Source organism: Micromys minutus, assembly GCF_963924665.1.
Source record: "Micromys minutus genome assembly, chromosome: 32".
Classification (NCBI taxonomy): domain Eukaryota; kingdom Metazoa; phylum Chordata; class Mammalia; order Rodentia; family Muridae; genus Micromys; species Micromys minutus.
Window position 1 is genome coordinate 5,398,614 of NC_137967.1, and position 15,565 is coordinate 5,414,178.

Sequence of the window (15,565 nt, forward strand, 5' to 3'; positions counted from 1 at the left end):
GCTAAATTTGGCCACCTTGGGCTGTGACTAATCTACCCATGTGTCCCCCACCACCAAATTATGAATCCCTTCAAATAACGGATCCTGATATGTATGGGAAGCCTTAAGAAACACCAGCAGAATGAATGAGCCTTTCACTGGCAGGCTCCTATGTGTACCTCAACACCCATCTCCAATGGAGACCCTTTCCCTTCCTGTATACTCCCAGATTATCCTGTTCCTCCTCCTCTTCCTTCTTCTTTCTCACCCTTTGTCACTTTGCTTTGGTCTTGGGAACCAAGAGAAAAATCCCATTCAGACTGAGTGCTGGGTCACACTGAGGGTGTCAGTACCCTCGAACACCTAAGGTTGATAGTTCTCAACTACTTTGAGGCAGGAGATCCCAGTGGTTAGCTCCTGCCCATCTTTAGGCCTCCATTTACACCCAGGACATGGGGTGCCGGAAGTCCACACCACAGTCACTCCCAGTCATCACCCTACACCCTTGTCCCTGCAGCTCTCCGAATGGCGGAGACGGCAGGAAGAAGAGGCTGCCGTGCTGGAGGCTGGGGAGGAGGCTCGGCGCCGCGCAGCCCGGGAGGCAGAGACCCTGGCCCAGCGCCTGGCAGAAAAGACTGAGGCCGTAGAGAGGCTGGAGCGAGCCCGGCGGCGGCTGCAGCAGGAGCTGGACGACGCCACCGTGGACCTGGGGCAGCAGAAACAGCTGCTGAGCGCCCTGGAGAAGAAGCAGCGTAAGTTCGACCAGGTGAGTGCCTCGGTTTACCCAGCTGGGGGGAGGGGACATTTGAGGTAAGTTTTGAAGTGGGCAGAGGAATGGTGTCACAACCTGGTAGATGCTGACCCCCCCCCAAATCTATAAAGCAGGTCACTCTGAGTGTCACTCTGAGTGCCTGGCTTGTGTCTGTCACCTCACTGCCTGAGTGTTCTGGTTTGAGTGTACAATAATGGTGCACAGAACACCCTGTCTTGTGCCCCTGAGGGTGCGTATGCCCTGCCTCAGTTGTCCTGTGCCTTGCCGCTCCCATTTCAGCCTCAGTTTACCCATCTAGAAAGTGTGAATCATATCAAGTATTCCACGTCCTTGGGGACTAAAATGATCGCTGCCCGTGCCAGCGTCCTGTCACCGTGGCAACTGAGAGGCGACTGGCTTAGGAAGTAAAAACCATTATTTTGGCTCATGGGTTTGGAGGGTTTGGTTCTTGGCGAAGCATCATGGCGGCAGCATGTGGGCGGCATAAACAGAAGCCAGACAGCCATTTTCAACCATCCCGGCCTAAGTTTCCATTGCCCACAAAGCGCATCAATTACAGATGGAGGGATGGGGTTCCAGTCCCCAGGGTCTGTGGTGAAGGTCATGCATCTTTCTAGCTGATTTAAAAGATTTTCAGGGGGCCGGTGAAGTGGCTCCCTGGTTAAAGTGAAGGCTGCAAGTTCAGCCTCTCCAGCATCCTTGTAGATGCTGGGTGGGTGTGGTGGCCATTTGTAGTTTCAGCCTTGGTAGCCAGCAGAGCAAGCTGGCTAGCTGTCTCTCTCCCCATTTCCTGTGCGTCTTTGTGTGTGTGTCTCTCTGTTTCTAACTCTGTCTCCCTCAGGTATCTCTCTCTTCCCTCTCCTCCTCCCTTCCCACCCTCCTTCCAGTCAACCCATCTCCCCCTGCATTTTTCTCTGCAGCTGCTGGCAGAGGAGAAGGCTGCAGTGCTCCGAGCTGTGGAAGAGCGTGAACGGGTAGAGGCCGAAGGCCGTGAACGAGAGGCCCGGGCCCTGTCGCTGACGCGGGCCCTGGAAGAGGAGCAGGAGGCACGGGAGGAGCTGGAGAGGCAGAACCGTGCTCTGCGGGCTGAGCTGGAGGCGCTGCTGAGCAGAAAGGACGATGTGGGCAAGAGTGTAAGCAGGCTGTGGGCTCAGCGGGATGGAAGATGTGTGAGCACACACATGTGCTCACACAGCAGACATGCAGTCACGTGCTCACACAGCAGACATGCAGTCGTGTGATCACACAGCAGACATGCAGTCACGTGTGCTCACACAGCAGACATGCAGTCACGTGATCACACAGCAGACATGCAGTCACGTGTGCTCACATAACCAAGAGCTCTGCTCACCAAACGGCAAACGGACATTCTACGGACACCTGCAGGGTGTGGATAAATTCCTCCATGGTAGCTGAGCTTTGGTAACTTTGTGGGTTCTTCTTTGTTCCACCCTTCCCTATCTTTCTCCATCTCTTTCAACCCCTAACACCAAATAGGAGAAAGGATAGAGGGGAAGGGGGTGACGATATCTTTAGGCTGCTTCCTGCTGACTAGGGGCATCGAGCTCCTTGGGGCAAGTTTGATCTTCAATCAGGATATCTAATTTCTTCTTGTTGTTTCTTTGACTGCTTAACAAACTATGACTAACAACCAACAACCCACCCAGCCTCTTGGGGCCCTGGCATTCATACACCTTCTGAAGAGTCCCCAGAATTCCAAATGTCACACAATCATAGAAACTCTCTCCTGCTGGCAAAACCACGCCTCTTCTAGAGCATGAGGTAAATCATAGTCAGCTGCTGTGGACAGTCTGAAGCAGCCATGTAACCCCACACCTGGGATTAAAACAAAAACATATTTTTGTAATATCCCTTTTTTTTAAAGAAACCAAAACTCAAAAATTGTCACTACACTCTGTCACACATACAGTCACAGTTTTGTTTGACTTTTTTAAAAAAGATTTATTTCTTTATTTCATGTATGAATACACTGTAGCTATCTTCAGTCACACCAGAAGAGGGCATCAGATCCCGTTACAGATGGTTGTGAGCCACCATGGCTGGGAATTGAACTCAGGACCTCTGGGAGAGCAGTCAGTGCTCTTAACCACTGAGCCATCTCTCCAGCCCCCTTGACTTTTTTTTGTTCATTTGTTTGCTTTTGTTTTTTTCCCCCAGACAGGGTTTCTCTGTGTAGCCCCGGCAGTCCTGAAATTGCTCTATAGGGTCAGCCTTTAACTCAGAGATCCTCCCAAGTGCTAAGAGTAAAGGCATGAACTACAACACCCAGCTTTTCCTTTTTTTTTTTTTTTTTTAAATCTCAAGTTGACTTGCAACTCCTGGCAATCCTACTGTCTCAGCCTCTGTGTGTTGAGTTATGTGCCACCATACCTTGCCAGACATACGTCACACAGAACATGACTGCCACTCACATATGTGATAGGAATGCTTTTAAACACACACTCATGTACCTCTAAGCCCGGCTGACTAGTGTCTCAGTGTGGATTGCTGGGATATGGGCCCAGTGATCTAAAGGCTCTTGCCGGGGAGATCATCATGGAAGCGACTAGAGGCAGCTAGAGTTGTGGGGCTGAAGGGCAAAGGCAGCTTCTCCAGGAGGTGACGACTAAACAGTCTCCCATAGGTTGTGTCAGGTTCTTGGGTTTTTGATATAAACCTCCCTGGAAGATATGGAAGCCCCTAGGTTGAGGAAAGAATGGAGGTTGAGACTGACAAGGCAGCTCAGTGGTCATGCACACTGGCTGTTCTTGTAGAGGCCCCAGGTTCGGTTCCCGGCGCCCACACCAGCTGTTTGCAACCCTCCGTAACTCCAGCTTCAGAGGATCTGGTGCCCCCTTCTGGCCTCTGCGAGTACTGAGTGTACACATACATACACTCGTACACAAACACTGATACACACAGTTTTAAATCATATATTATTAGTTTTAAAAATCAATGTCTCTTTTTAATTCTCGTTTTTTTAAAAATTTTGTTTACTTTTAATGTGCACTGGTGTTCTGCCTACATGTCTGTGTGAGAGCATCAAATTCTCTGGGATTGGAGTTAACAGACAGTGTGGGCTGCCATGCAGGTGCTGGGAATTGAACTCAGGACCTCTGGAAGAGCAGCCAGTACTCTTACCCACTGAACCATCTCTCCAGCTCCAATAACATATATTTTAAAAGTAGCTTTGTAGAAAGCAGACTGAGTCCAAGTTACACCTCATAACAGTGTTCTTAGGGAGAATTATAGGCTCACAGCTATAGGCAGTCACAATGGGACCCCAAGATGGTGAGCATTAAAATAGATCCCCCATGTATAGCACAATGGGGGGTCTTGAGGGGAAAGAGCCTTAAATTTTACCGCTGAGCCATCTCTCCAGCCCATATGATTTTGATTTTTGAAGTTTTTAAAAATGTATTTATTTTATGTGCATGAGTATTTTGCCTGTGTGTGCTTATGTGCACCACATGCGTGCAGTGCCCTCGGAGGCCAGAAGAGGGCACTGCAACTCCTGGAACTGGCGTCACAGATGGTTGTGCACCATCATGCGGATGCTGGGAATTAAACCTGGGTCCTCTGGAAGAGGAGCCAGTGTGCTGAACTCTTACAAGGCATTTCTCCAGCCCCAGTGCATGGCTTTGTGACAAACTGTATCCACAGCCAGGCCACATGCCAGTGGGCTGCAGGTTCAACACACCTGTTAGGGTTTTTTATTTTTACTGCCCTCCCCCAAAAAGCAGTTGTCTTTTTAGATTCAGAACTTTTTGGATTAGTGGGTTCCTACCTGTGTGGTACCCACTAGTCTAGCTGTGTTTCTGATTCTGCTGCCATGGTGATATCCCAGCAAAAGCAATGGAAGGGAAAGAGGAGTATTCACCTGACAATTCCAGGTTCTACTCCATCATTGGCAGGGTCAAGGCAGGAGCTTGAGAAGCAGCTGGTCATGTGCACAGTCAGAGACAGATAGTGAATACACCACCCCTTCAAATACAGTCCAGAACCGAGGTCTTTTCACATAAACACAATCAAGAAGTTCTTACAGCCCAGCTCCATCTAGACAGCCCCTCACTGAGACGTTCTTCTAGGGTGATTCCAGATTGTGTCACAGTAACAATTTTAGAACCCAAGCAGGGCAGATCTCTGAGTTCAAGACCAGCCTGGTCTACAGAGTGAGTTCTAGGACAGCCAGGAAGCCAAGACAGTCAGAGGAGCCCCGGTCTTGAAAAACCTAAACAAACAAACAAACAAAAAAAACAATGAAAACCAACCACCACATATAGGTTTTCCTTAAAATGTTGTCAGGTCATTTAAGATGACACCCCCGTAGGTAGGTGCTCAGTAATAGTGTGGATGACGGAATTAACTCACTTAGGCCTCTCTACCGGCTACTACTCTGGTCTCCATCATGGCCGCCCCTCTCCAATCAGGACACCCTCTTATTCCTGGCCCAGGCCTCAAACTTGCTTCCCCTTCCCACCAGGTGCACGAGCTGGAGCGAGCCCGCAGGGCTGCCGAGCAGGCGGCCAGTGACCTGCGCACACAGGTGACCGAACTGGAGGACGAGCTGACTGCCGCGGAGGACGCCAAGCTGCGCCTGGAGGTGACTGTGCAGGCCCTGAAGGCCCAACATGAACGCGACCTGCAGGGCCGCGATGATGCCGGCGAGGAGAGACGGAGGCAGCTGGCCAAGCAGGTACTGTCTGGCCAGAGGACCTGTGCCACCCCGGTACATGGGAAGGGAGTCCCCCTCTGTGAGCATTTACACCAGGGCCCACTTGCTGTTCACCCCTACCCAGAGAGCGCCATCTTCCTGCAGTCCCAAGAGACAGGGACACATCCGTGCCATGGCGGGTGTGTCAACATTCCCTACGACGCACACCATCGGCCAAGCGCGGTGTGCATCCTCAAGGATACACCCACCTCCTGCCCCCTCACTGTCGGCCTAAGTAGCACGCAGGTGTCGCTAGACTTCTCTTTTAGAAGTTTAAACAGAATGTTACCCTTGATGGAAAGGGCACGGGGTGGCCATCGCAGGGATTCCAGTCCAGCTCGGTAAGCCACTGAGTTGACTGGGGCTTGCTTATAGCAGTGAGAGCGAGTTCGGGCTGCACACTTTGCAAAACGACTCCACTAAAGAGCGTCCTCCTCTCCCTCAGCCAGTGTTTATGCTGTGCGACGTCGGGAGAGGGGAGCTTTTAAATCTTATAAAGGAAACAGATACAAAACAGGACAGTAGGGAAGAGAGGCCAGGAGGGACCAAAAAAGCCTCGGTAGAATGAGTCACAGAGGAGGAATCTGGGTACCCTGACCTCTAACCTCTGCGACCCTGCCCCCAGCTGAGAGACGCCGAGGTAGAGCGGGATGAGGAACGGAAGCAGAGGGCACTGGCTATGGCTGCCCGCAAGAAGCTGGAGTTGGAACTGGAAGAGTTGAAGGCACAGACATCTGCTGCTGGGCAGGGCAAGGAAGAGGCGGTGAAGCAGCTGAGGAAGATGCAGGTGAGGGGGCGGGGCTCGAGGGTGATGGGCGGGGCTCGAGGGTGTGGCTCGGGTGGGTGGGCGGGGCTCGGGTGCGTGGGCGGGGCTCGGATCCAGGGTGAGAGGTCTGGTCCCATCATCTTCACCGGCAGCCCTAGCTGGATTAGCTAGCGGCCTCGGAAAAAGCTGGCCTCCGACGTGTGTTCATTCGTTTTTATCTTGGCATTTCATTCATCCTAGATGCTAGACTTTGACATCTGAGTTCATCATTTAATTAGATGATACATTTAATGCCGCTCAAAATGGAACCTAGCGCCTTGAAATGCTCTCTGGGGGACTCTAAGCAGGGGCTTTACCAATGAGCCACGACCCCAGCCCATACGAGGAGATTTATTAAACCGGAAGGTGCCTGCGGTATGGGGCAGCAGTCAAAAGGGCCAGTTCATGCATCCAGAGAAAAGATCCCTTGTTTAACCCCTCCGTCAGACATGTAACAGTAATAATAACTTTTACCTCTGTAGCCCACCTTCTTTATCACTGACTCCTCGTAGCAGTGCTGGACTCCCTTGGGTAGAGAAACAGTTTGTGCTAGCCTCTCCTCACACTCCCAGGCAGTGGGCCACATAGCCACGGGCTAAATATTCTATTCGGCTCACTTTAAGAGGTTAACTAAGGTTTAGGGAAGGAGTGGAGTTCGCCCAAGGGCACACAGCAGGCACTGGCTCTGGGGCAGAGAAGGGGTTCTGTGCTGGCCCTGCTTGCCCTGGTCCTGCTTGCGGGCACTAAGCTCCCTCAAGGGTGGGGTTTCTGGACGCAGCTTAACTAAGCCCGCATCCACACAGACCCAGATGAAGGAGCTGTGGCGGGAGGTGGAGGAGACGCGAAGCTCTCGCGAGGAGATGTTCACCATGAACAGAGAGAGTGAGAAGAAGCTCAAGGGGTTGGAAGCTGAGGTGCTGCGGCTGCAGGAGGTAAGATGTGGACAGGGAACTAGTGGGAGGCCCCGGCGTGGGTGTGGCTTAACTGGAGTTCCTGGAGGATGGGCGGGGCTTTTCTGGAGGTCATGGGAGGGAAGACTTTGGGAGTGGGCGTGGCTCCCTGGAGTTGGGAATCTTGTCCTTGGAAGCTATTTGGAGCCAAGAAGTCAGGAGCAGGAGGCTGAAGTGAAGAAAAGTGGGGCCCAGGGGTGACATAGAAAAAGAGAAGGCACAGCCAGGTAGGAGGGAGGACGTGTGGATAGAGTGGGGGTAGGAGGAGACCCAGTGATGAGGGAGACAAGGTGGAGGAACATCGGTGGCCTGCGCTAAGAAAAATCCTCCCATAGGAGTAAGGATCGCTCGTTCACAGTCCGCAGGAAAAGGCCAAAGGACAGAGAAAGGTTAATACCAGTCTCTTGACCCTTACCCCTCTGCTCTTGACTGGTCCACATAGGAACTGGCTGCCTCGGACCGAGCCCGGAGGCAGGCCCAGCAGGACAGAGATGAAATGGCAGAGGAAGTGGCCAGTGGCAACCTTAGCAAGTGAGTGTCCTGTGGGCCGTGGGCTGTGGGCCGTGGGCTGTGGGCCATGGGCTGTGGGCCGTGGGCCGGGCATGCTCCTCTCTCAAGCCACACCTTACCCTCTAGAGCAGCCACCCTGGAGGAGAAACGGCAGCTGGAGGGGCGACTGAGCCAGTTGGAAGAGGAGCTGGAGGAAGAACAGAACAACTCGGAGCTGCTCAAGGACCATTACCGGAAGCTGGTGCTACAGGTGGGCGCTGCAGGCAGCCCCGGCCGGCCTGATCCACCCCCACCCTAGTCCTCAGGGCTCTCCCTTATTCCTTTGCTTTGAGGACTTTTGGTGTGGGTTTTGAAGGAAGAAGAGGAGTTCCTAAGTCAGGAAGGCTTGAGTCTGATTCATCAGCCATTCCGAGGTTTCTCGGGCAGACTTGAAGCAGTAATTAGGTGAACTATCAAAGTGGGGCAGCTCGAAGCTGTCACCTCAGAGGTTCCCACAGCCAGGGAAATCGTCACAGGTTCAGTGCCAGCCAGGGCCACAGAAAAGCTAACGTTGCCATGTGAATGAGTGGACGGCTTCACACGTTAACAAAAGGCGACCTCGTCTACCCTCAGCAGCCCAGCCAGGAGAGAAAACCTCATTACCAGCCTCCCAACAGTAACTTCAAACTGGCCTTGAAGTCACAGCAATCCTGCCATAGACTTCCGTGTGTTTGCAAAACTGACAAAGCCCAAGTTTGTTCAGTGTTTAGTTATGTGGGACTTCTCTCTCTTTTTCTCTTTTCTCTTTTTCAGTGTTTCAGGCAGGATCTTCTGTAGGCAGGGATTCTCTATGTAACCTAAGGATGACAGGCATGTGCCACTAAACCAGATTATGCTATACAAGGAAACCAGGGCTCCTTGTATACCAGGGAAGCTCTCTACCAACTGAGTTTTTTTTTTTTTTTTTTTTTTTAAGATTTATTTATTTATTAAATATAGGTACACTGTCTCTGTCTTCAGACACACCAGAAGAGGGCATCAGATCCCATTACAGATGGTTGTGAGCCACCGTGTGGTTGCTGGGAATTGAACTCAGGACCTCTGGAAGAGCAGTCAGTGCTCTTAGCTGCTGAGCCATCTCTCCAGCCCCCAACTAAGTTCTTGCCAGCCCTCTTCACCATTCGCATATACAATTAAAATTTTAAAGGTTCAAGGAGGGCTGCCAGGCTCCTGAATGTACCCTGGGAGGCGAGATGGGAAAATCTTTAATCAGCTGGGGCTGAAGTGTCTTCCGCTGCCCTGTGATTTCCGAGCAAGCTGAGGGTGTCAGGGTGCTATTATTAGGGCCAGAGCCAAGTCTGCACATCTGCCAGCTGCCATGAATGGAGGCCTCGGGTCTCTGCTTCCTGTGCTACCTAGGGCTCAGATTCTCTGGCAGGAGGGGTCAGAGCCTGGCTCCTTCTCCTGGGCTCTGCAGGTGACCCTGGTGCAGAGGAACGTGTGAAGGGGCCTAAAATAGCCCAGTTCACAGCCACAGATTTAGAGCATTTAAACAAGTTTGTGACCATCCCTGGGGCTCGCTAAAATAGCAAAGCTGAACTGGCTGTGCTGGTGGGCATGCCTGTCATCCCAGCACTTAGGAGGTGGGAGCGGGAGGGTCAGGAGTTCTAGGTCACCTTCAGCTATAGTGTGAGTCTTAGGTCAGTCTGAGTAACAGGAGACCCTATGGCAAATAAAAATGTCTAGACTAAACTTAAATAGATTGAAATCATTTCAAGTGAGTTTAAAACATTCTTGTTCATTAAGAAGTAAAGGGTGCCGTCGGGTGAGGATTGGTTTTCCTGGGCTCCTTGAACTGCTGTTGATGAGTCCTCCCTACCTCTGTGCTCCCCAGTTAACAGCCATGAGCTCAGCCCACCCCAGGAGGTCCCTGGTGTTGCCACCAGCTTCTTCAATCACAGCGTCCCATCTCCTTTCCTGCTGTAGGTAGAGTCCCTGACCACAGAGCTGTCTGCTGAACGCAGTTTCTCAGCCAAGGCCGAGAGCGGAAGGCAGCAGCTGGAACGGCAGATCCAGGAACTGCGGGCCCGCCTGGGTGAAGAGGACGCTGGAGCCCGAGCCAGGCAGAAGATGCTCATCGCTGCTCTCGAGTCTAAACTGGCCCAGGCAGAGGAGCAGCTGGAGCAGGAGAACAGGTAAGGGGGGAGCACAGATGCTTTAGCTCGAGAGTAGCGTTTATGCAACAAACAGGCAACAGTATTGCTACTTCTGTGTAACAAAATACCCTAAAACCTACTGAATTTAGAAGACGCTTTCTTGTTCTGCATTTGGCCCTAGCTTGTAGATTCTTTTGTGCTGCTTGGTTGGCCTGTCTGGTGTATCTTTTGTGACAGGAGGGTTAACTACATGGTTTTGCTTCCTTGGGCTCATGCACATGTGAGACCTTGCCCAGGATGACTAGTCTAACTTAGTTCTGTCCCATGTGGCCTCTCATTCTCCAGCAGACGAACCCAGGACTGACTCATGGCAGAGCTGGGGTCTGAAGAGTAAGAGACACTGTCAGTAGCTTCTAGAGTCTGGGAGCTTGCACTGTGGCACTTTAGCTATAAGCAGAAGAGTCTTGTCATAGCTCAAGTCTACAACCACGTGGGAGCAGCTTCAGTCACACGCCAAGGGTGTGGGAACAGGAAGGATCGAGAACTCATCCCCCATCCCAGTTTTTCTTACATAAAAAGATGCTGGGCTCTGGGTCAGTGCCTGGTCACAGACTGTTTGGCTGCATTCGTATTTAGCACCTCATAATTAGAGCCAAGAAGCCAGTCCAGAGAGATGGCTCAGGGGGTAAAGTACTTGCCGTGAAGTGGGAGGGCCTGAGCTCGAAACCCCAGCACCCACAGAACAGCTGGACATGATAGTGTGTGTGTGGTGCAGAACACCTACAGCAAGATGGGAGGAAGAGGCAGGAGATTGCCAGGGAGTTCGATGGCCAGTTAACAGTGTGTGCACAGCAGTGAACTAAGAGACCCTGCTTCAAACAAGGCGGACGATGAGGACTGGTATCTGAAGTTGTCTCCTGACCCACACACATACATACACACACACACACACATGCATGCACACACACATGCACACACCCAGACACATACATACACACACATACACATATATGCACACACCCAGACACATACATACACACACATACACATGCATGCACACACACATGCACACACACACATACACATGTATGCACACACACATGTACACATCCAGACACATACACACACATACATGCACACACACATGCACATACCCAGAAACATACATACACACACACACATGCATGCACACACACATGCACACACCCAGACACATACACACACATACACATGCATGCACACACACATGCACACACCCAGACACATACACACACATACACATGCATGCACACACAGACTCACACATAGACACACACACACACACACACACACACACATGAACGAAGCAGGAAGCAGTGGCAATAGAGGCTGAGTTTCCTGTCAGTGAACCACCCATAATACCTGTCAAAAACACTGCACTCATCACATTCATCACTAAGTCTGACACATGAGGAATGGCCAGGGTGGCAGCACCAACGGTTTGCATCTTTTGATGCCTGGCTGCCATCTAAATAGATGTGATGCCAATGGTCCTTATGTGATGTATAGAAAAACAGATCAGACAGGCTTGTCTGTCTGTGATTCCTGATTTCCAGCTTGGCATTTCCCTCTCAGTATGGAGGGCATTCAAATTTTTCTGTAGCCTGGGGCAGGTTGGGGGCTGGGCTCAGTGGGTAGAATGCTTGCCTGGCATGCACAAAGGCCTAAGCTTCATCCTTGGGCACTGCACAATCTAACTGGGCATAATGGTGCATATCCGTTATCCCAGCACTTGGGAAATGTAGGCAGGAGGATCAGGAGTTCAGGGTCATCCTTGGCTACATGGTGAGTTTGAGGCCAGCCTGGGCTACATGAGACCCTGGCTCAAAACCATCAACATCACAGAAGTTATTTTAAGAACATTAGCTGCTTTGCAGCCAGTGTCTGGCTGAGCAGGAGACAGCTGGAAGGTAGGAAAGAGAGAAGAGACCCAAGGCTGGGACAGCCATCCACAATGCTGTGGTGACAGAGGGTTCCCTGGGCCACCATCTTTTCTTCTTTTTAGAGAGAAAATCCTTTCTGGCAAGCTGGTTCGCAGAGCCGAGAAGAGGCTGAAGGAGGTGGTTCTTCAGGTAGATGAAGAGCGCAGGGTGGCTGACCAGCTCCGGGACCAGGTGAGCAGATGATATTACCACAAGTAGAAGACAGTGGGATCAAAACCAGGAAATAACAACTACCTTGGCCTGGCAGTTGGCTCAGTAGGTCATCCCAGTTATGGTGGAAACTGAGGCAGGGGAATCGCTATGAGTTCTAGGATAGCCTATGCTACAGTGAAAGACCCTTTCTCAAACCAGCAGCAACAATGAAAAATATCCCATAGTCTGTAGGTGGCAGAGCTTAGATGTAACTTAGACGTCTATGCCCAGGCAGAATCTCTGTGTCCTTAAAAGCTCAGCTATGCCTTGTTTGCTGTTCAATACACAAATGATTATTGAGCATGGACTTTGTACCAGGCACACTGCTAGGCATTTGTAGTAAGGTGCTGGTATGCCCCAGAAGATCCTGGCTCTCACAGGACTCATATTACTGGCCTAGGAAAACTATTATATATACAACCAGACAAAGATAATGCCAGACTCAGATGAGGGCTATGAAGAAAAAGAATGAAGATACAGGAATGGAGAGCTTTGTCCAGATTGGATGTTGGGAAGGGCTAAGGAAGTGACATTTGAATTAAGACCTTATAGGGGTCATATAGCCAGATGTAAAAAACAGGAAGTTCAAAGGCCTAGGGTAAATGAAACGAGCAGAATGAATCAATATATTTAGAGAGAGAAATATAAGAAATGAAGTCGGGGTTGGAGATATGGCTCAAGTGGTGGAGTGCTTACCTAAAATGCCAAAGACCCTGGTAACATGCCCAGCAGTCACTTGGGAGATAAAGGCAGGACCATCAGAAGTTCATCTCTGAAGGTCATCTTTACCTATATATTGAGTTCAAGGCTAGTCTGTGCCACAGGAAACAAATGAAGTCACATGCTATGTGTTCTTACCCTGGAGAGAGGTGGCAGTGTCTGGGCAGATCAGCATAAATATGGTGTGGTCACTGAATTACTCAGAGACATGGGCGTGAGGAAGAGTATATTAGGGCTGGCCTTAATTAGGACAGTCATAGAGAGCTGATGGAGAGCTGTGAGGGGTAGGGTAGCTCTAAGTGTGCCATTACCCCTCCAATGCAATCACATGACTTCCAAGATGCCACAGGCTATATCAGACAGTTCCACCAGGCAGCATGGTGAGCCAGTGAGTTCATCAGGGTCACTTACAGACACCAACCTCCCCACCCCCCAGCATGAATGACAGCTCACAAACACTGCAGCCCCAGAGGCCCACCCCTGTCAACTTCCTGCTGCCTCCTAAATGATCTGGGGTAGGGCGTAGCAGGAGATCTCACTGGGAAGGTCTGGTACTCACTGCGCCTGGTGGGATTGCTGTCAGCCCCTTCACTGCTGCTCAACGCCCACCTGTCTCCAGCATATTTTGTTGCCATTGACGGAAGGACTCAGTAGATCACCACAGCTGTCCCACCCTCAAGATGATCCTGGCCAGGCAAAGGAGAGACTGAGGCAGGGTGGAGGCTGGTGTGTAGCAGTAGGCACTGGGGACACCATAGGGATGACCCACCCGGTCTCTCTCCACTCAGCTGGAGAAAAGCAACCTGCGGCTGAAGCAGCTTAAGAGACAGCTGGAGGAGGCGGAGGAGGAGGCGTCGAGGGCGCAGGCTGGCAGGAGGCGGCTGCAGCGGGAGCTGGAGGACGTCACTGAGTCTGCAGAGTCCATGAACCGGGAGGTGACCACGCTGAGGAACAGGCTCCGGTAAGCTTGCTGGCACCACCCTGGAGAGGAGCTCAGGACCTGGCCTGGAGGGCCAGCATGGGGATAGGACCCTAGGGTGGGGAGGAGGCTGCGGCCTCCCTGTTCTCCCACCTGTGCTGGGCAGTCTTGTTCAGGTGCCATCTGCCTGCTTGCCCATTTACCACCAACCCTGGACCGCAGTTTTTAACCTGTCCCCATTTTACCCATTCTGCATCTGTGCTCTGTCCCCGTCCTTGTCCCTGCCTCCCTCACTGTTTCATTCTCCTCTCACAGGCGTGGCCCACTTACTTTCACCACTCGAACTGTGCGCCAGGTGTTCCGGCTGGAAGAGGGCGTGGCTTCTGACGAGGAAGAGGCTGAGGGGGCTGAGCCTGGCCCTGCCCCCACCCAGGAGCCTGAGGCTCCGCCCCCTGCCACCCCCCAATGATCCAGTCTGTCCTAGACGCCCCAAGGACAGAGCCCTTTCCAGTGCCCCTCCTGGTTTGCACTTTGAAATGACACTGTCCTCTGGCACTTTCTGACGTGGATGAACCCTACTGGGACCCCAGCTCACTGGGGACCCCAAATCACGGCCGCCAACCAAGGAGCTAGGTAGGAGGGAGGCAAGGATGGTCACTCTTGAAGAGAAACATAACTGAACATGGAGCCAAGGACATCCTGTCTGCTCCTTTTTCAGCAGGCCTGTCCTCTGGAAAAGGCAGGCCGTGTGCTTCCATCCCCTCCCAGTATCTTGCCCTCTTTTTTTGGGGGGGGGGGTGGGAGCGTCTGTGTGCTCATAAGGTAGTGTCCATGGTCCCTAATGCTCCAGACACTAAAGAAATAAACTGGCCGGACCCTTCACAATGGCTAATTGGGAACCAGAGCTTGAGGGACTTCTCGGGCTTCTTTAATACATGAGATCGTCCCTAGGGATAGGTATTTACAGTACAATAGAAATCAGAGGTGTCTTACTCTACGCTAGGCAAACCATCCTGTCTTCAGCATCTTTGAGCATTGCTGAGAGAGTGCCTCTCGACTTCCTAAGCCCTTTCAGAGTAGCAACCGGCGCAGACAGGCTGAGACTAGCCTCCGGACACAGGAAGTCTGAACCAGGATCCAAGCCACACACAGTCTGGCTTCAGGGTTGGTAATCCACAAGTAAAGACACAGTTTTTACATCCACCTTGCATACCCACTCTCTTCGTGTCCTAGGGCTCCAGGGCGCAAACTCGTATTCTGGTATATTCCCGGTAAGAGGGCTGTTCATAGTTATCGCCCAAGGAGGGCAAAAGGAGGTCCCCAGGAGCTGGAGTTACTGGGCACTGGTCCTCTACGAGATCCGCAAAGGCTCTTGGCTGAGCCATCTCTCCAGACCCCTCCACGCTGTTTTTGAGACAAGTTCTGTCACTGAAACCGATTTCGCCAATTGTCCACCTCCCCAGTACTCTGCTTTGCTGAACCTGGGTTCTAAGATTGAACTCATGCTAGTACTTAACCGACCGAGCCAACTCTTTACAGGACCTCCACCACCTTTGTAACCTTTTTGTCGTTTTACTTTTGTATTTTGGGAAACTGAACCCAGAGTCTGCCTCAAGCTAAGCTGAATGGCACCCTGGCGTCTCACTGGGGGATTCTGGGAAACTTTGTTTCCAGTCCCTTTTTACTTTTTTAGCCATTCCCCTTGCCCTGCCTTAACCTCTTGAGAGGGATGATAGGATAGGCTGGTATCATCTAGCCCAGTTCCCACCCACTTCCTCTGTGCACCCCAAACTCAAATGAGAAAAGCCACTTGTAAATGAAAAGGAATCATTTATTGGGCTGGGGAGTGGGAGGGCAGGTGGGGAGGGGCATGACACTGTTTCTTTG

General features: G+C 51.6%; 1 protein-coding gene across 3 annotated transcripts in view; it reads left to right on the forward strand.

The window, feature by feature from the left end:
* The window catches only part of MYH14 (myosin heavy chain 14), a 57,885-nt gene extending 42,600 nt beyond the window's left edge, over window positions 1–15,285 (forward strand). For all 3 annotated transcript variants that reach the window (XM_080908915.1, XM_080908917.1, XM_080908916.1), the window contains 11 exons: window positions 497–745; window positions 1,672–1,884; window positions 5,235–5,447; window positions 6,091–6,252; window positions 7,074–7,202; window positions 7,663–7,751; window positions 7,857–7,980; window positions 9,696–9,904; window positions 11,910–12,018; window positions 13,548–13,720; window positions 13,994–15,285. In XM_080908915.1, coding sequence (XP_080765041.1) covers window positions 497–745; window positions 1,672–1,884; window positions 5,235–5,447; window positions 6,091–6,252; window positions 7,074–7,202; window positions 7,663–7,751; window positions 7,857–7,980; window positions 9,696–9,904; window positions 11,910–12,018; window positions 13,548–13,720; window positions 13,994–14,147 — 1,824 coding nt within the window. In that variant the 3' untranslated portion in view covers window positions 14,148–15,285. The remainder of the gene's footprint in view (window positions 1–496; window positions 746–1,671; window positions 1,885–5,234; window positions 5,448–6,090; window positions 6,253–7,073; window positions 7,203–7,662; window positions 7,752–7,856; window positions 7,981–9,695; window positions 9,905–11,909; window positions 12,019–13,547; window positions 13,721–13,993) is intronic.
* Window positions 15,286–15,565: the final 280 nt, after the last annotated feature.